The 18,820-nt window shown below is 53.0% G+C and overlaps 1 protein-coding gene across 2 annotated transcripts; it reads left to right on the top strand.

Moving 5' to 3' along the window:
* The first annotated feature begins 221 nt into the window (after positions 1 to 221).
* Positions 222 to 17,390, top strand: NIBAN3 (niban apoptosis regulator 3). Of its 2 annotated transcripts, XM_068536757.1 has the most exons (15): positions 222 to 432; positions 1,734 to 1,864; positions 4,806 to 4,931; positions 5,567 to 5,681; positions 7,537 to 7,704; positions 8,305 to 8,420; positions 8,504 to 8,608; positions 8,831 to 8,993; positions 9,602 to 9,792; positions 11,257 to 11,415; positions 12,463 to 12,579; positions 12,660 to 12,767; positions 13,566 to 13,677; positions 15,435 to 15,518; positions 17,008 to 17,390. In XM_068536757.1, the coding sequence occupies exons 1-15, from the start codon at positions 378 to 380 to the stop codon at positions 17,070 to 17,072; spliced, it is 1,815 nt and encodes a 604-aa protein (XP_068392858.1). In that variant the 5' UTR covers positions 222 to 377; the 3' UTR covers positions 17,073 to 17,390. The 2 variants fall into 2 exon arrangements, with proteins under 2 accessions (XP_068392858.1, XP_068392857.1); XM_068536756.1 differs by lacking the exon at positions 222 to 432 and having other exon boundaries at positions 689 to 1,864.
* The last annotated feature ends 1,430 nt before the right edge of the window (positions 17,391 to 18,820 follow it).

Genomic DNA, 18,820 nt, shown 5'->3' with positions numbered 1-18,820 from the left:
TCAGGTCCTGCCAGGTACCTGCCCTGCATCCGTCCTCCAAGGCCAGCTAGGACTTTTGTCTCCCACCACCCCGCCCCCCCCCCGGGGCAGCCCCTACAGAAACCACCAGTTCTAGGGAACTTGGCCGCAGGGGAACTGGGAGGACACAGGTGCAGGGGGGGGGCGGGGCAGGGGGCGGGGCAGGGCGGGGAGCAGGCATCCCACACCTCACCAGGACCATGCTCTGGCTTCTGACCCCAGGCATTGGTCTGCGCAGCGTCCAGGCCCCTCAGGTCACCTTGCTCCCAGGGTGCCCCTGAGCTGAGGAACCTGGGGGGTTGTGGGGAGGAGGGGGGTGTTTGCTTCACTCTCAGGGGAGCCCAGGACACAGTACCAGGATGGGTGGGCAGCCCTCGAGCCCCTTGGACAAGCGACAGCAACAGCACCTGAGGGGTGAGTGGAGTGGGAAGGAGCCAGATTTTGGCGGGTGGGGTTTAGGGCTGGGTTGTCAGGTATACAGGATGCCCTATTAATGTAAATTCTAGAGAGGCAATGAATACTTTTTTTAGTATAAGTATGTCCCAAATTTTGCATGAGGGCATACTTATGCTAAAAATGTATTCCTTATTTACCTGAAATTCAAATTTAATTGGTGTCATGTACTTTTATTTGGTAAATCTGGTAACCCTACTCAGGGCATGGGTTTGGGGTGGAGGGCATAGAGCCAGGTGGGAAGTGCTCCAAGCCTAGCCAGATCTTGTGGGATGATCCTCCCAGGTGGGCAAGGACCAACAGGCCACTCAGTGTGGACCCCAGGGACTAAGTCACAGTCCTTGATTTGAGACAAGTAAGGGCCAGTGTCCTCCATCCTCCACACACACAGTTGAGCACTTACGGTGTGCTGGGCACTGGGGATATGGAGGGGGGGCTCATGATCTAGACTGAGAAACAAGGCCAAGTTGTCATTACATGAATGGATTCAATAAGCTACTCTGCAAAGTGTTGGAATTTTTTTTTTCTGTAGTGGCTTAAACGAGATAAAGATTTGTTTCTCTCTCCTATAGAGGGGAACAGTGGCAGGCAGCCTGATAAAAGTCCGACAACCCAACCCCTTCCATATCATGGTTCTAACATGCGTGGCTTCTGTGCCTGAGGTCACCTCATGACTCAGAATGGCTGCTGAAGCTCCAGTCATCTGATCCACATTCCAGGCAGCAAGATAGATGTGTTTCACACACAGTCAAGTGCACACATATTAGGGGAACAGCTTAAAGAACTTTAACACTTGTGTAATCACCTCCTAGATCAGGATACAGAATACTTCTATCACCCCAGAAAGTTCCCTTGTGCTGGGTGAGGTTTTTAAAAGATTTTGAAAATCTCCCCCAGTAAGGGGCACAAGGAAACTTTCAGGTACAGTTGATCTGTTCTTTATCTGGGTCATGGTGATGGTGTCACGGGTGTGTACATGTGTCAAACTCATTCATTTCTATGCTTTATACATTTAAGGTGTGTTGTACATTGTTTATAAATTAAGCCGGAATCCTTTAACTCCCCCGCCCCCCACCAACCCCCATGTGGATAAAAACAGGCGATGGAGGGTTAAGGGTGAATGGAATTGGAGCATGTCTTCTGGGGTAACTTTGGGGTGCGGATAGGAATCCGTAAGTGGCTTTTCTGCCTGTTCTGCCCCCACCTCCGGCAGGCTGGGGGGGACCTGATTCAGCCACGTCACCATCTTCTTGTCCCTGCAGGCCAGGTAGACACCTTGCTGAGGAACTTCCTGCCCTGCTACCGCGGGCAGCTGGCAGCCTCGGTCCTGTGGCAGATCTCCCGAGAGCTGGGCCCCCAGGAGCCAGCCGGATGCCAGCTGCTGCACAGCAAAGTGGGTGCCGCAAAGGGGGAGGGGGTGCTGAGTGGGCGAGGCTGGGGAGGCCGTTCATTCGTTCGAGGGTCCCTCCTCACACCTTTATCCTTGCTGGTGCCACGACCTGGCGTGACTATTAAAAATTCATTCTGGGACTTCCCTGGTGGTGCAGGGGTTAAGACTACGAGCTCCCAATGCAGGGGCCCAGGTTCGATCCCTGGTCAGGGAACTAGATCTCACATGCATGCTGCAACTAAGGAGCCCGCCTGCCACAACTAAGACCCGGCGCAACCAAATAAATAAATAAATATATAATATATAAAATAATAATAAATGCTTAAAAAATTTTTTTTTAATTCATTCATTTTTTTTTGTTTTGTTTTTTGGCCATGCTGCGTGGCATGCGGGATCTTAGTTCCCTGATCAGGGATCGAACCCACACCCCCTGCAGTGGAAGCGTGGAGTCTTAACTACTGGACACCAGGGACGTCCCCAAAATTCATTCTTTGAGCAAACATTCACTGTGCATCTACCGCGTGTCACACCCCTGGCTGGATGCTGGGGACACAGTAGTGACTGAGACAGATCCCGCTTTGCCCTCCAGGGCTCACAGTCTAATTGGGGAAAATGACCAGTTTGTTGTCAAGTTAACATATCATGATGCAGGATAACTTCTGATAGGTGCTAGGAAGACAAAATGAAGGGCGGTGTTGGGGGCTGGAAGCTGGGGTGTAGGAAGGTCCTTCTGAGCTGAGACGTAAAGGATGAGAAGGAGCCAGACCTGAAGCCCAGAGTGGGAAGGGCATTCTAGGCAGAGGGCACAGGCAACGCAAAAGCCCTGAAGTTGGAAGAGGTGTGGCCTGGCTGAGTGCATCACCCAAGGGCACAGCAAGCCCACTGAACGCCCAAGCCTTTGCATGTGCCACCCTCCCCATTCTATCCCATACTTCGTCTGCTACTTCTTCCAAGAAACCTTCCTTGGCTACTATTACCCCCACCTGAGTCGGGCACCTCCTCTGGAACCCCTGTCTGTCTGCTTCTCCGACGCAGCCCGGGCTCACACGTCTGCCACCGCCATTTGTCTGCTTTGTGAGGACAGGGTCCAAGCCTTATTTCCCCTTCCCCCGACCCCTTGTGCCCACATGGTGCCTGCACTTAGTAGGGGCTCAGGAAGGGCTTATCGATGGAACAAAAGAGCTTGGAGCTGCCCAGCCCCAGCTCCAAAGGTCTCCTGAGCTGGCAAATGGTGTCCAGGATCTCCATGTGCCCTGTACAACTTAGTTCTCACCAGCCCAGGGGATGGGTCTTTGACCAATGAGGAAACCAAGGCACAGAGAGGTGAAGCGACCTGACTGCAAGATGCAGAGGCGAGATTTGAACCCAGAGCCCATACTCCTTACAAGGGATACTGGGTCCCCTGTCCCGATCAGGGCTCTGAGATTTCCTCTCTTGGACACCCCTTCTCCCAGCTGTGCCTGCCCTGGGGTGGGGGCTCTGTGGCACCATGGACAGAGCCCCCTGCCACCTGGGACCCCCCTGTCCTGCTTGGGGCATCATGGGGCCTGGGCATCATCCCCACCTGCACCTTCTGCCTCCTGCTGGTCCCAACCCCCTGGGTCAGGGCACAGCTGACGTTGGGGTTCAAGCAGCGTGGAGGGATTTCCCCTCACTTCAGTTGAAACATTTTCTTTAATACTTGTTTTATCTATTTGCATTATGTATATCATTTCTATTATAACATTTTAACACTATTACTATGAAAAATCTCAGACCTAGGAAGAGAGATGGAGAATTATTTAATAAACCTCTGAGTTCCCACTACCTGCTGAAGAATCAAAACATCACAAATGCTGTTTATTTAGTCATCAAATATTTACCGAGCACCAGCTGTGTAGCAGGAGCTACTCTGGGACCATTGGTGAAACAAACGCACACAATTCAGGTGGCCAGGTAGTGAGAAGAGGGACAAAGAAAACGAAACAAGGTGATGTCCCATCCTGCCTGTGGGAGGGGTCTGTGGGCAGAGGCCTGGCCATTTCTCATAAAGTTAAACTACACCTGCTCCACGACCTAGCAATCCCACCTGTATCAGTTAGCTATGCTGTGTAAAAATACACCACCAAATCAATGCTTCAAACAACACGTTTGTCATCTCAGTTACTGTGGGTCAGAAATCTAGATGGGGCTTTGCTGGGTCCTTTCTTTCAGGGTCTCTCACAGGCTGCAATCAAGATGTTGGCCAGGGCTGGGGTCTCATCTGAGACTCAACTGGGGAAGGGTCCGCTTGCAAGTAAATTGGAGATAACAAAAGTGTCTGCCTCAGTTCATATTTGGAAGTGCAGGCTGTGAGCGTGCTTGATAAAGAATATAACACCACACCAGCAGCGCCCAAGCACCGGTACAGTAAGTCCCCTACATATGAACCTTCAAGTTGCGAACTTTCAAAGACGTGAATGTGCGTTCCATCAGCGTCAGGTGTGAGTCAAATTGCAGTTTGCCCTCCGTCTCCTATTGCTGATGATCCTTCAGCTCTACCATCTCCCACCTCCTCTCCCTCCTCCAGTCAGTCACTCTTCTTGCCTGTTCACTCGATGCCAGCCCTGTATGCCAGCTGTTGTACTGTACTACTGTACTTTCCAAGGGATTGTACTGTAAGATTAAAAATGTTTTATATATTTTTTTGTGTTTGTTTTTTATGTATTATTTGTGTGAAAAGTATTGTAAACCTACTACAGTACAGTACTATAGAGCCGATGGTGTTAGTTGGATACCTAGGCAAACTTTGTTGGACTTACGAACAAATTGGACTTACAAACTCGCTCTCGGAACGGAACTCATTCGTATGTAGGGGACTTACTGTACTTGGTGGCACCCGGGACACAGGAGGAGCTGTCCAGGTGGTCTGGACACCGGGACACTGGCCCATGTTCTTGACATCCGCCCGCCCCTCCTCCCACAGAAGCTGCCCCAAGTCCGGGAGCACCGAGGGCCCCTGACCCAGCTGCAGGGCCACCCACCTCAGTGGCAGCCAATCTTCTGTGTCCTGCGTGGGGACGGCCGCCTGGAGTGGTTCAGTCACAGGGAGGTGAGTGAGTGGCCTGCAGCCCATCTACCTCTGGCATCTCCATTCCACCCTCCCCAGTATGGGTTTGGGGTCCAGTTCCCAGCATAGCCCCCCTCCTTTCTTCAGTCATCAAGTAGGGCCAACCTGTAAGCTTGGCCCTGGGTGGCCGACCATCTCCTGCTGTGCCAGGTGGATAAACTGAGGCCCAGGGGTAGGGGCTCACTCATGGTCATCAGCAGAGCTGAGGTTGAAACCATGCAAGGCCTTTGCACATGCCACCTGTGCCCTGCTTTCCAGCTGGGGAATTCAGGCAGGTCACTTGTCTCCCTGGGACTCAGTTTTCGCCTCTGTGAAATGGGATGATGATGGTCTACGCCACATGGGGCTGTAAGGATTCAATGGGTTAGTCCTCATATAGCACTTGGGACTGGCCTAGCACACAGCAGGTGCTGGGTGCTCTACTACGGGGAAGGGAAGGAGGGAGGGATTGAGGGAGGGGTGGAGGGAGGGGTGGACAGAAGGAGGGAGGGTGGAGGCAGGGAGGTAAGGTGGAGGATTTCCCCAGTTAACCCAAAACCTTCCCCTGATCCCACACTGGGATATGGAAGCCACAGTTTAGACCTGTCCCAAGACGGTTCTTTGGATGCCTTTTGCAGGAATATGAAAATGGGGACCGTCCCCTGGGCTCCACAGTCCTGACAGGGTACACAGTCCTGACTTCCCAGAGTGAATATCTCCACCTGTTGGACACTCTCTGCCCAGAATCCTCAGGTAAGGCTCCCGGGGACCCCAAGAGCAGGTTTCTCTACTTCAGCACTGTTGACACTGGGGCCAGATCATTCTTTGCAGTGGGGGCCACCATGTGCTTCACAGGATGCTGAACAGTAGCCCTCGCCTCCACCCACCAGATGCCAGTAGCACTCTGCATCCCAAGAGCGACAACCAAGTATATCTCCAGACATTGCCAAGTGTCCCTGGGGGCGGCATTGCCTCTGGGTGAGCAGCCTCGCTCTAGAAAGAGAAACGCCTATTCTTGTCAGGGTGAAGGAGTTAGGTCACTGGACCAGAATCAAAGCAGCAAAGCGTACAAACGATAAAATATGGTGTCAGCAAGCATGTGGGGAGATGGGCAGTGGTGGGCAGGAAAATTGCACAGACTTGTTACAGTGTGTAATTGGTCAGTCCAATGTTTCCAGGATGGTTCTCCTTCCTTCCCTCCTCCTCCTCCTCCTTCTCTCTCTGAATAGGCAAGGAGCAGCATAAGTGGGCTGGCATGCATCTGATGAGGGCCTGCATCATCTCATTGAATCTGCCCAGGAGGCAGCCCCATCAGTAACCACCCCATTTTACAGAGGGGGACACTGAGGCTAAGGACTGTCACACAGTTAGTAAGGGACAGAGCCAGAATTACACCTTTTGCTTCACTGCAGTGCTATCCTGCTGTTTAATCATGCAAAGATGTAGCAACAAGAACAGTCTGCAGAAATGTTGATGATGTCGAAAACATGGGAATCCACCCAAATACGCATCCTTTGGGGTTGATTAAATAAATTACAGCCTGACCCTTAGGAAGGAAAGCTGTGCAGCCTCTGAAGGTGTCCCAGACATATGCAGGAGCCAAAAGGCCAGTTATAAACCAGAAAACTCCACATTGTTAAAAAAAAAAAAGCACTCCATACAGCTTTGTGCAGATTTTAAAATCTGGAATAATGTCCCCCAAACTGTTAACAGCTATTATCATCTCTGGGGGCTGCGATCGAAGGGCTGGATGACAAGGGATGTCCACCTTTTTTCTGTATTATTATTTTTAAATTTATTTTTGGCTGCATTGGGGCTTTGTTGCTTTGTGCGGGCTTTCTCTAGTTGCAGCGAGTGGGGTCTGCTCTTCGTTGCGGTGCGTGGGCTCTAGGCGCGCGAGCTTCAGTAATTGTGGCACGTGGGCTTAGTAGTTGTGGCTTGCAGGCTCTAGAGCGCAGGCTCAGTAGTTGTGGCGCACAGGCTTTGTTGCTCCGCGGCATGTGGGATCTTCCCAGACCAGAGCTCGAACCCGTGTCCCCTGCATTGGCAGGCGGATTCTTAACCACTGCACCACCAGGGAAGCCGTTTCTGCATTATTGCATTTTACTGCAGTCTGTATGTATTACTCTGGAAATCTGAAGAAAACACTGAGGATTTGGGAGACTCCAATTTAATTCATCAAAATAAATTCACTCATTTTTGTCCTCCCAACAGTTCTAGGTCATTGGCATCACTTTTCAGCCCATTTTACAGGTAGGAAAACTGAGGTTTTTCAGGGAGATGAAAATCTGTGCAAAGAGCTAGAAAATGGTCTGGCCAGGTTTGAACCTGGGCCTAGCCGACTCCAGCACCCCACAGCAAGCAGGGCTCAGACCACATGCCAACTAGGAGAGATTGTTGGTGGCTGCCTAGGGCTGCTGTGTTAAGCATGTTGCTGAGGCTGGGAAACAGTGCTGGGATGGATTGCTGATGTCTGCCCTGGGCACACCTCCTCCTGGGACTGAGCTGAAGTAAGGGTTCTCTACACATTTCATGGTTATTGTCTCCTAGTGAATGAATGATTTTAGAGTGAATGAATGAATGAAGATGCGACCTCCTCTGCTTTCAGGACACCATACACAGGAAGAGCCTGACCCCCTCTTGGAAATGCCTGTTAGTTTCCCCCTGTTCCTGCAGCACCCCTTCCGCCGGCACCTCTGTTTCTCTGCAGCCACGGCGGAGGCGCAGCGTGCCTGGAGGCTAGCCCTGCAGGGCGGCATCCGGCTTCGAGGCACAGGTGGGTCCTGGGAAAGGGCAGGCAGTGGTGGAGCACAGAGTCTGGAGTCGGAAGGTTCTGCTCCTGCTGGCTGTGGGATCCTCTCCAAGCCTCAGTTTCCTTATTTATCAAATGGATCGTGGGGGATGACAGAGGGGAAACAGGCAGTTATGCATGGCCAGGGCTGTAATGAGGGCACAGCCCCATGGGAGCTTAGCCTGGGGGATCAGGGAGGGGATGTCCAAACTGGGGTCTAAAAAAGATGAGGGGCCAGCCAGGTGAAGAAGAGGAATTAGGACGGACACATCTGGGCAGGTTGTTGACTGAACAAGCGTACCTAACTGGAGAGGCAAATGGAGACTGCAGTGGGATCTGGGCTGTGACTGCCTGCAGGGGATGCCTTTTCCAAAATGGTATACAGGCCCCTCATGGGCTGGTGATAATCTTAGGGGAGCGTGTTCCCGGCGGAGGGCACTTCTTTGCGCGAAGGTCTGGAAGTGGGTGAGACTTAGCTGTTTGGGACCTGGCGAGGAGGCGGAGGGCTTCCTTCTCAGGCGACGGGGAGCCAGGCAGCCTGAGAGCAGGGGAGGGGTGGGAGGGCACTGACGAGCCGCCCCTCAGTCCTGCAGCGAAGTCAAGCCCCAGCCGCCCGTGCCTTCCTGGACGCCATACGGCTCTACCGGCAGCAGCAAGGCCACTTTGGCAACGACGACGTGACCCTAGGCTCGGACGCCGAGGTCAGTGCCGCGCAAGGCCGCACCCGGGACCCCCCGGACCCCTTCTCGGCCCACCGAAGCACCCATGGTCACCTCCCCCGCAGGTGCTGACTGCGGTACTGATGCGGGAGCTGCTGCCTGCGCTGCGAGCCCAGACCCTGCCCGGCCTGCGGGGGGCCGGCCGCGCCCGGGCCTGGGCCTGGGCCAAGGTACGCATGGGGTCGAGGAGGTGGGGCAGGGACACGCGGGAGGCCGCGGATGGGGATAGGAGCCGGACCTGGGTGCTCAGCTTCGCCCTCCCTGCGACTGTCGCCCAACCTCTCCGCCCATCTCTGTGCGTCTGTCTTCTCTCTGTCCTCCTACCCTCGCCCCATCTCGTCTCTCTACCGCGCCCCTGGCCCGTGTGGGGTCCCCTCGGCTGATCTGGGCAGCTACTGGACGCCGTCCACGCTGCAGTCCTGGCTGGGGCCTCCACTGGGCTCCGCGCCTTCCAGCCCGAAAAGGAGGAGTTGCTCGCCGCCCTGGAGAAGACTATCCGCCCAGACGTAGATCAGATGCTGAATTTGCGGGAGCGCGTGTTAGGGAGGCTGCAGGGTGAGGTCCGGGGGCGTGGCCTGGATGTGAGGGGCGGGGCCGGGAGCCTGAGAGGAAGAAGGGGAACAGCTTGCACGTAAGGGAAGGGGCCCAAGGTCTGGGACCCGGTGGAGGCAGGGCCGGAAAAGAAAAGGGTGGAGCCTAAGTGGGAAAATGGGCGAGGCCTTGATGCTTTGGTGGTGAGACTAGATCTCAAGACGGGGTCAAGAGGGAGGGCGGGTGCTTGGGAGGCGGGAAGGCCAGGGCTGGAGCTGGGGAGCCCGGAGACCGAGACTGGGTGGGGAGAGGGGCAGAGGCGTTGGCAGTAGCAGGCCTGACTCCGGTTGTGGGTTGTCCAGTCAGGCGGCGGAGATAGCTCTCACTCAGCTCAGTAACAAAGAGAACAGAGTTGGAATCCTAACTCTGCCTCTGTGTGCAACTTTGAGCCTATCCGCACCGCACTTGGCCTCGGTTTTCTATTCTGTATAATGGGGTAGAGGAGGGTGCTCAGAGTCAGCGCTCCCGTCTACCTCACCCTGTTGAGCCCATGGCCTCACTCCGTGCCCCCCACCCCCCAATTTGCGGAGCACCTCGAGGAGGAGATCCAGGCCAGTGTCTTCCACTCGCAGCCAACGTCCAGGGTCCCCTCGAGTCGTGCCTGCGCAGGAAGGTGGATGCGCAGCTGCCCCGGGTCACGCAGTCGCTGCTGAGCACCGTGGAAGCCGAACTCGCGGCGGTGCAGACCCTCCTAACCCAGGGCATGGACCGCCTGTCCCGCCACCTGCGTGGGAGCCCCTCCAGCACCCGGCTGCGGAAGGAGGTGAGGTCCAGTGGGTCGTGTTTCATCGGGCCTATGGGCAGTGTGTTAACTTTATAGAAGAGTTGCGTGAACCTTGAATCTTTCTTGTTTGAAAACCTTCTCTTTTAAAAATCTCTGAGCTTTCTTCTAGGCTGCATTTTACTTACGGTGGTCCACTATGCTATGGTCACTGGGGCACGGTTAATAACATGGGGGGGAAGGAGTAAGGTGACAAGATTAGCATTTTAGTAACATCAGTCTGGAGTCACCTTCCCCACAAATTGTTCCACCTTCCATTCCCTTGTTTGGCCACAGCCCACCCCATTCCCTGGGACAGAATTCTGCTCCACGCAGGTCAGCTCTTTTCTTCCGATATTAAATGAGAGCATACTATGTGCCAAGAAACCTTCAACTTGTTAAGTGTCTGTTGACCTTTAAAATGAAACAGCCAGTTATTTTATCAGCAGAACATTTTGGGAAGGGAGGGCAGCATGAGAATTGCAATTCGGGACATGCAGGCTATGGCAAAACCAGAGGCAAGTCTGGCAAACGAAGGGGAGGAACATTACTTTATAGAGAAGAAGGAGAAAATTGGGAGAGGCAGCTTTGAAGTCCATTGGAGGAAAGCGAGAGTTCAGGGTGGTGACAGTTTCTCATTGGCTGAGTGGTGGTAGTTTCTCATTGGTTGGGGCTGTTACTGCATAAGGAGAAAATCTTCCTCCTGCTGGAGTGGTAAAGTAGTAACCTTCTTCCAGTTTGGGGTCTGCAGAGGGCAAGGATTGGCACTGCACGAGAGCCGCCCCCCGCCACCCCGCCCTTTCAGGGCTTAATGATTTCAATTTTATTTATTTATTTATTTATTTGGCCACGCAACTTGTGGGACCTCAGTTCCCTGGCCAGGGATTGAACCTGGGCCACAGCAGTGAAAGCGCCAAATCCTAACCAGTAGACTATCAGGGAACTCCCATGACTTTATTTTAAATGAGGTTTCCCTTTATTAATCTTCACATCTCCATTTCATAATCACCTCCTCCAGGAACTTTCCCTGGTCCTTTCTGCATCTGCAGCTGCGCGTGCTTCCCTCCTCACAGAAGTATTAACACACCACTACAGTTGTTTGTCTACAATCTGTCTCCCCCAACTTTTCTGTGAGCAGTTTGAGGGCAAATACCACTTTGGATTATTGCACTTCTGCAGCCCCAGGATCCAGCACAAAGAGAACATCAGGTGGGACAAGGGCTGAGTGTGCCCATTTCCCCTCAGCCATGCCAGCACCACATGTTATCATTTGTTTCAAGTTTTACCATTTTATGTCCATCACACCATACCTCACAGTTACTTTTATTATGCATTATTTTGGTGACAACTGAGGCGGGATGTGTTTCTATTTGTGTTTCTTCTTTGATGAACTGTCTATGAGGTCCTTAGCCTTGCTCTTCCATTGGCTGGTGGTATTTTTCTTACCTCACTGCTATGGGAACACAGGTTTACTCATTTGGGGAGATGCCATGGGACCCAGAGCTGATGCAGACCTGCTACCGAGAGGCGGAGCGGAGCCGGGGGCGCCTGGGGCAGCTGGCAGCACCATTTGGCTTCTTTGGAACACAGAGCCTGGTGTTTGGGGCCCAGGATCTCGCACAGCAGGTAAGGGTGAGTGGCAGGCTGGGAGGAAGCGAGGCAAGGATGGCAGCCTCCAATGAGTAGGTGCCAAGTGTGTGCCAGGGAGACCACGATGACCCAGACAGACCTGGCCCTCCCTCGCTGGACTCCCAGTGTCACGCAGACATGAGCTCATGACCAGGCAGGCAGTAGTCACACGTGATGGACAGGGCTGTGATGGGGACACACAAGGTGCTACGGGAACCCTGAGGAGGCACCTGATCCATCTCCAGGGTTGGGAAGGCTTCCAGGAGGAGAGGACTGCCAGGCTGGGGCAGCTGGGGGAGGAATGGGAATGGGGGCATGTCCTGGGTGGAGGGAACAGTGTGGATAAGCCCTGGGAGGTGTGAGAGCGTGTCCACATTTGGGGAAAGCGAAGCAATTTAGAGACATTGGCTTGTAGATTTCAAGGGAGGGCAAAGATGTGGGAGATATGCCAGCGAGGTGGGGGAGCAGATGGGTCAGGGCCTTGAGTATGGGGCTCAGGGGGCTGGGCTCTGTCCAAGGGCAATGGGAGTCACAGCAGGTGTGTGAGCAGGGGAGGGGCATGGCCAGATTCAAGGTTTTTTAGAAAGCCCTGCCTGCCCTGGGGAGCAGGGGCTGTCGGCGGCAGAAGTGGAGGAGGCAGGGAGGCGGTCTGAACCAGAATGGGTTGGTGGAGAGGCGCAGGGTGTGTTTTGAAAGCCAAGGGGTTGGGACCTGCTAATCGACATGGTGACTGAAAGAGACAGGGATTGAGAAGACCCAGTGCTGCCCGGCACGGTTGTTCAGTTTGTATACTGCACAAGGGCGCTCAGCCAAGGAGCCTGGACTATGGACGGCTCTCTGCTCCCCATGCTGGGCATCCTGGCACTGACTGGATGAGCCCCAAGTCCTGAGAGGAAGAGAGTGCTGTTTCTTGGGACAAGAAGGAGGTTGGAGGGAAGTAGTTGGTCAGGGCAGGCTGGATGCTGAGAAGGGTTCAACCGAGCAGGCGTAGGGCCCAGAAAGAGCATGGATTCCCAGGGCTCATCCCAGCATCTCTTCCCACAGCTCATGGCTGACGCCGTGGCCACCTTCCTGCAGCTGGCCGACCAGTGTCTGACCACGGCTCTGGACTGTGACCAGGCTGCCCAGCAGCTGGAGAAAGTCAGGGGGCGCGTGCTGAAGGTGGGGTCTGCGGGGAGGGCCTGGCAGTGGGCCTGGGTGCTCAGGGGATTGTCAAACCAGCTGCCGTGTGTGTCATGCAGAAATTCCAGTCGGATAGTGGCTCAGCGCGGAGGAGGTTCATCCATGGCTGGCTGCTCTGCATCTTCTTGCCCTTTGTGTTGAGCCAGCTGGAGCTGAGCTGCAAAGCGGTGAGCTGACGGGGGACGGGTCCTATAGAACAACCAAGCATCTTTCTGTAAGACTCATAGAACCACCTTGATGATTAGAGACTTTTGTTCCCTGAGCCAAGGGGCTGGGTCGGATGGCTCTTCTGGGACCTCACAATGCCCTCTGCTTCTCCCATGACAATGCTGTGTCTGCAGAGCTGGCGTGGGGTCCCATGCATCACATAGCAGCAGGTGATACAGGCTTCAGAGAAGGGAGGAGGCAGAGGGGGAGTGTATGTGTGTGTATGGTGAGGGTGCTGAGTGGTTAGGGGGCCTCTCTCTGAGAAGATGATGCTTGAGAAGCAGTGAACTAAAGGCATGAGCCATGTCCTGGGGAAGGGTATTCCAGGCAGAGGGTACAGCATGTGCAAAGGTCCTGAGGTAGGTCTGTGCCTGGTGTGTTGGAGAAACAGAGAGGAGGCGAGTGTGGCTGGAGCTTAGCGAACAAGGGGGTAGGAAGTAGACGAGGGGAGAGGTCACAGGGGCCTTGCTACCCAGGCTTAGGGGCACCATGAAGGGGTCTGCATCAGGGGTCAGGCAGGAAGTAGCTGTGAGGGGTCCCAGCAGAAACACCTGTACTATTCCCATTGAGGTGCAATGTGCTTTGTTTCACCAATTCTCACAACAACCCGAGGGAATAATGAGTCAAGGAGTCCATTTTAAAGATGAGGAAACTGAGGCCCAGGTTCCCCTAGCTAATCAGTGACAGAGCTGGGGCTCAAACCCATGTCACACATAGCCCACCCCTCCAGCCCAGCCCCTCACCTGCATCGGTTACAGGAGCTGCCTGAGTTCGAAGGGGACGTCCTTGCTGTGGGCAGCCCTGCTCTGACCATTGAGGGTATTTATGAGGATGTCATCCAGGGGGTCCTGCTGCAGAGGATCAATCGAGGTGAGCCCCACCCCCTACGGCTCAGGGGAGCCTGGTGACCCCTGGCTGTGTATACTGAGCCCTACCAGGGTCCCCATCGCCTCTCACTGCCTGTGAACACTAGTCCTTTGACTAAGGGCCAGGACTGGGACAGAGGGGGTCTGGGGTGGGCGAGCCTAGAGGGGCAGTGATGGAAGCTCCCTGAAGGAGGGGGCATTGGAGTGGGGTTGTGACGGATATGCAGGAGTTCTTAGGATGAGAGAAGGGAGACAAAATTTAAAAACTGGGGATAGACATTTACATTTACTCATTCAACAACCTCTCCATGTTTTATTCTGGGCTGGCATTGAGGCCTCAAGAGTACTTGGACTTGGGGTAGGCCTCTTAGGATTTCCTGGGCTGGGAAGAGGCTCCTGACTGTCTCTTCTCCCTCCTGCCTTGTCTGTTCCTTCCTGACCCAATGCCTATGACTGCTGAGACGTGTACTAACAGGGGAATGAGCAATGTGTAATGGTTATTCAGGGAATGTCACAGCTGACACAGAAGGAAGGAGAGGAGGCTGCAGGCTGCCAGGGCAGATGTGCAGGGCCTTAAATGACAGGCAGAGGAGTTTAGACATTTTGTGGCAGGCAATAGGGAGCCACGGAGGGTGTGTTAGCAAGAGGGCAACAGTGGCTAGACTGGAAGCCAGGGAGGAGGCTGAGGGCCTGGTCCTGGGGGGCAAAGGATGGACTCGAGCAGGGGCAGCAACCAAGGGGACGGAGCCCAGGCCTGAAGATGAGACGGAAGTCAGAGGTTGTTGTTGGCCTGGGGTGTCACTGGGTGCATGGGAGGGACCACAACCCTGGGGATGGTGTAGAGAGAAAGGAGAGGAGTCCCAAAGAGCCTGGATTTGAAGGGCACAAAGAGGAAGAAGGGATGCAGAAGGAGCAGTCAGAGAGGTGGGAGACCCAGAGATAGCAGTGTTCTGGGAGCCAGGAAGTAAGGGTGAGAAGTGTCCTTGTTCTGTGGGTGGCCAAACGAAAAGAACCGAGTTCCTTTAGAATAGGGGACATTTTAAATGGAAAAAGGCTAATCTCTAATTGGAAAAAAATTTTCAGAAACAGGTTTCCATTCCTAGAAGTTGTACATGTATTGCAGGCAGGGTGGGGGTGGGGTGTTTCCCTCCTCTATTGATTTGTGATGTCTGCTTGAAGCATTGTGCCGGAAGGTGGGGTAGGTAGCATCCAGGCTCAGTGAAGGTGTGGGGATCTGCTAGCAATGTCTGCCATGGGCACAGGTGTGGAGAGAGGCTCATGTGAGCCACTTGTTTAGAGTTCCTGGTTGAGACATTTCTTCCATCCTTTGCCCTCTTGTGGCCTCTCTGGGAAAATACATGGAAGCCCTGGGATTCTGGGGCTTATCCAGGTGGGTCCAGAGGTTTATCTTTTTATTTTATTTTATTTTTAAATTTGTTTATTTTTGGCTGCGTTGGGTCTTCGTTGCTGCGTGCAGGCCCTCCCTAGTTGTGACGAGCAGGGGCCACTCCTTGCTGCAGTGTGCAGGCCCCTCACTGTGGTGGCTTTTCCCGCTGCGGAGCATGGGCTCCAGGCGCGCGGGCTTCAGTAGTTGTGGCACGCGGGCTCTAGAGCGCAGGCTCAGCAGCTGAGGCACACGGGCCCAGCTGCTCCACTGCATGTGGGATCCTCCCAGACCAGGGCTTGAACCTGTGTCCCCTGCATCGGCAGGCAGACTCTCAACCACTGCGCCACCAGGGAAGTCCCTATCTCTTATTTTAGAATTGAAAAATGCCCTTGGTGCCAGCAACATGTCCTGCACTCTGGATGGCTGCTCGGAGCTTCCATGGGACCAGGCAGAAACAGGTGAGGACCTCACAGGTTCTTGGCCCATGCCAGTGAATTGCCAGGGTCGGGGGGCCTGTGCTGGGGATACAAGAGGGTTGTGAGTGTGGGTTCCTGGATGGAACAGTATGCACCTTGTCTCCTGACTTGGCCAGGTTGGCCAAGCTCATGGTGAACTAGGGCAATGGGGAGCCACGGAGTGTGCCTGAGTGTCAGAGGTATCCTCTGACATGCATATGAATTTGTGTCCCATCTCTTCTTGCCAGGCCTCTATAGGGCCTCTCCCAACGGCTACCAGTTCCCAACACTGGTGGGGGAGATAGTGGTGATGGGAGCCTTGGGTTCACCTTAACAATGGGTGCATGGAGCTGTGCTCAGGACCAGGGCAGCCTGGCCTCCTACTATAGGACCCTACAGAGACCTCCTTGTTGCAGCAGTAAATGTGTGTAGGGCTGAGGTTGACACTGCTGGTGGTGCAGGGATCCTGAACTCCATCCCTAAGACGGAAATGTTTCATGGGGACTTCCCTGAAATGGGACAGAAAGCAACTGGTCCAACTAGAAGTGGACCAGTGGGCAAGATGTTTATAATCTGGATGTTCAGGACTCAGGGCAGATGCAGGTATTCTGGAGCGGCTCTCAGCTCCTCAACCCCCTTGGGTATCATTGTTATGAGAGCTTTGTGAATCCACCCAGCTAAGTGGCTCCCACATTCTTCACCCACAGAAACTCTGAGCTAATAAACATGTATAGTTTTCAGTGGCTAACTTTGGGGGTCATTTGTTATGTGGCAATAGCTAACTAATACACTGCCTAGCTGATTGGGGGCAGCATCTCATAGTCAATTGCTGCAGATAAACTGATGAATATTCACACTCACTGGGGTACATGAAGATTAAACAATCTTAGAAAGACTTCTGGGTGTCATAATATTTGGGGATTTGCAACTGGGGATGAAGGATTGTGGATGGGCTCCTTAATCTATTTAACCAGAATTTAATTGATGATGGGGTTTTGCTTCTAATCTTTTGCACTAACAGCTAACACCATAGTGAATGACCTTTTACATACTTTTCATGCAAGGGGGTAAATCCCCCAAGGTGAAATCTCAGGGTTTAGAGCATGCGTGTTTGTCATTTCAATAGCAGTCTTGAGAGTGCTCTCCACCAGAGTGGTCTCACCTGGTGCCCCCTCATCTGTGTGGAGGTGGCCCATTTCCCCACAGGCTGTCAGCTGACTTGGGATTCCCAGATCTCCTGGGTGAAAAATGTTGTCTTGGCATCATTTTAATGAGCATGTCTTATTGGGGATGAGGTGGAGAGTCTTCTCATGTGTTTAGGAGCTTCTCTGTGAACCTCCATTTCTCTCCGTGGCCCACTTATCTTCTGGGTGCTTTTACATTTCTATTAAATTATTCTCGCTAAGCTTCCAATTACTGAGTATTTATTATGTGCCAGGCATTTGATGTGCCCAAATGTTTTGGCATCCTTATGACACTTTCCATTTTACAGATGTGGAAACTGAGGCTCAGAGAGGCACTTGCTCCAGGCAACCAGGCTCCAGCACCGAGGTCTAGCCACTCTGCCCACTGCCTCCTCCAGGGACATTCCAGAGCTGAAGCTTGGCCCACATTCATCGTCATTCTCAATGGATAAATGTCTACTAGTGGAATTTCTGAGTCAAAGCATATGTACCAGTTCAAGGCTTGTATAATCCCCACACCTCTGCCTTACTCCTCTCCAGAAAGGCTATGCCTTTTAACACTCTCACCAGCAGCATTTGTACATATTCTCTTTTCCAAACACTAGGACTTTTCATAAAAGGAAAAACTGCCAGTTTGATAGACACACACACAGAGTGCATTGTTTTATTTTAAATTTCTTTGATGACTACACTGAACCTAAAAATATGTTTATTGACCATTAATATGTTTGTGTGTTTCTTATTTATTTATTTATTTATTTATTTTTGGCTGTGTCGGGTCTTAGTTGTGCCACGTGGGATCTTTCGTTGTGGTGCGCGGGCTTCTCTCTAGTTGTGGCATCTGGGTTTTCTCTCTCTAGTTGAGGCGCCTGGGCTTAGTTGCCCTGTGGCATGTGGGACCTTAGTTCCCCGACCAGGGAACGAGCTCGTGTCCCCTGCATTGGAAGGTGGATTCTTTACCACTGTTTGTGTGTTTCTGTGTTTTCCTTTCTTTTCTTTTTTAGTGAATTGCCTGTTCATAGCTTTTACCTACTTTTCTCTTCAGGAGAATTTATATTTTTCTTAATGATCTCTAATAACTCTTTGTATATTAAGGATAGTAACACTTTCTGATATACACTACAGATGTTTTTTTCTCAGCTTGCTGTGGGCCTTTGGGTTTGTTCACTTGCTCCAAAATCTTAACTTAGTATCAAGTTTCCCAGCTGAGAGTAGAGCTTTTACTGCCTTCCTGTTTGCCAGAAAAGTCATCTGTCCACCGGAGGCTGGCAGCTTCACATCACAAGACTTCCAGTTGCTTCCGGAGTAGGTTCTGGGAGGGACTTCCCCAGTGTTTTTCTCAGTTCAGCTTTCAGAGGTGGGTAATGCACACTCCATGGTTTCCTCCCCCAAGAGAATGAGATTTTCCTCACCTTTCCTTCCTAACTTTTGCCCAACTGTCTCTTGCACACACTGAGGACACACGATCTGTGCCCTGAATTTTAGTTAACAATATTGAGCCCCCACCCCCACCACTCACGTTAATAAATAGATATCTGAGCATCACAAAAACGCTGAATTAGAAAACACATTAGATTACTGGAAAACAGCCCCCTCGTAGCATTTCTTTGGAAACGTCCACCTCCCTCCCGTTCCATCTTCACAGAAGCCTGCGGGGTCGTTATGACTCCATTCTACAGGTGGACAAACTGAGGCTCACACAGACGGCCCACGCGGGGACTGGATTTGAAGCCAGGTCTGGGGACGCCAGGGCCCACTCGCTTGGTACTCAACAACCCTTGAGGACATCCCAGGGAGGTCGAGAACTAGAGTGGTAAAACCCATGTTGCAGCAGAGGAAACTGAGGCTCAGATCTTGAGTCCCAAACCAGATCCTGACTATCCAGGTTCGACTCGTGACACAGCCGGGTCTTATACAAATGGAAGTTGGATGGCGAATCAGGCTGGGATCCTGGCGGGAGCAGTTGCTCGGTGGCAGGGCAGATTCTGAGCTCTGACACCTTTACCGCACAGACCCAAGTTCAGAGCGCTCAGCGTCTTGGGGTGGGGGTCGGGGGCGGCTGGGCTTCCCGGGCAGGCCTGCAGATTGACGTCACTTCGAGCGGGCCGCTGCGGAGGGTAG

This window comes from Eschrichtius robustus, chromosome 2, assembly GCF_028021215.1.
Source record: "Eschrichtius robustus isolate mEscRob2 chromosome 2, mEscRob2.pri, whole genome shotgun sequence".
NCBI classification, from domain to species: domain Eukaryota; kingdom Metazoa; phylum Chordata; class Mammalia; order Artiodactyla; family Eschrichtiidae; genus Eschrichtius; species Eschrichtius robustus.
The sequence above is the reverse complement of the archived record's forward strand: the minus strand, read 5'-3'. Positions and strand labels throughout refer to the sequence as shown.

Bases quoted from the DNA above. Each gene is read 5' to 3' on its own strand.
- NIBAN3 (XM_068536756.1), top strand. From the start codon at position 1,592: ATGGAATTGGAGCATGTCTTCTGGGGTAACTTTGGGGTGCGGATAGGA. The intron at 12,580-12,659 runs GTGGGGTCTGCG...TGTGTCATGCAG, and splicing joins TCAGGGGGCGCGTGCTGAAG to AAATTCCAGTCGGATAGTGG. The intron at 12,768-13,565 runs GTGAGCTGACGG...CATCGGTTACAG, and splicing joins TGGAGCTGAGCTGCAAAGCG to GAGCTGCCTGAGTTCGAAGG.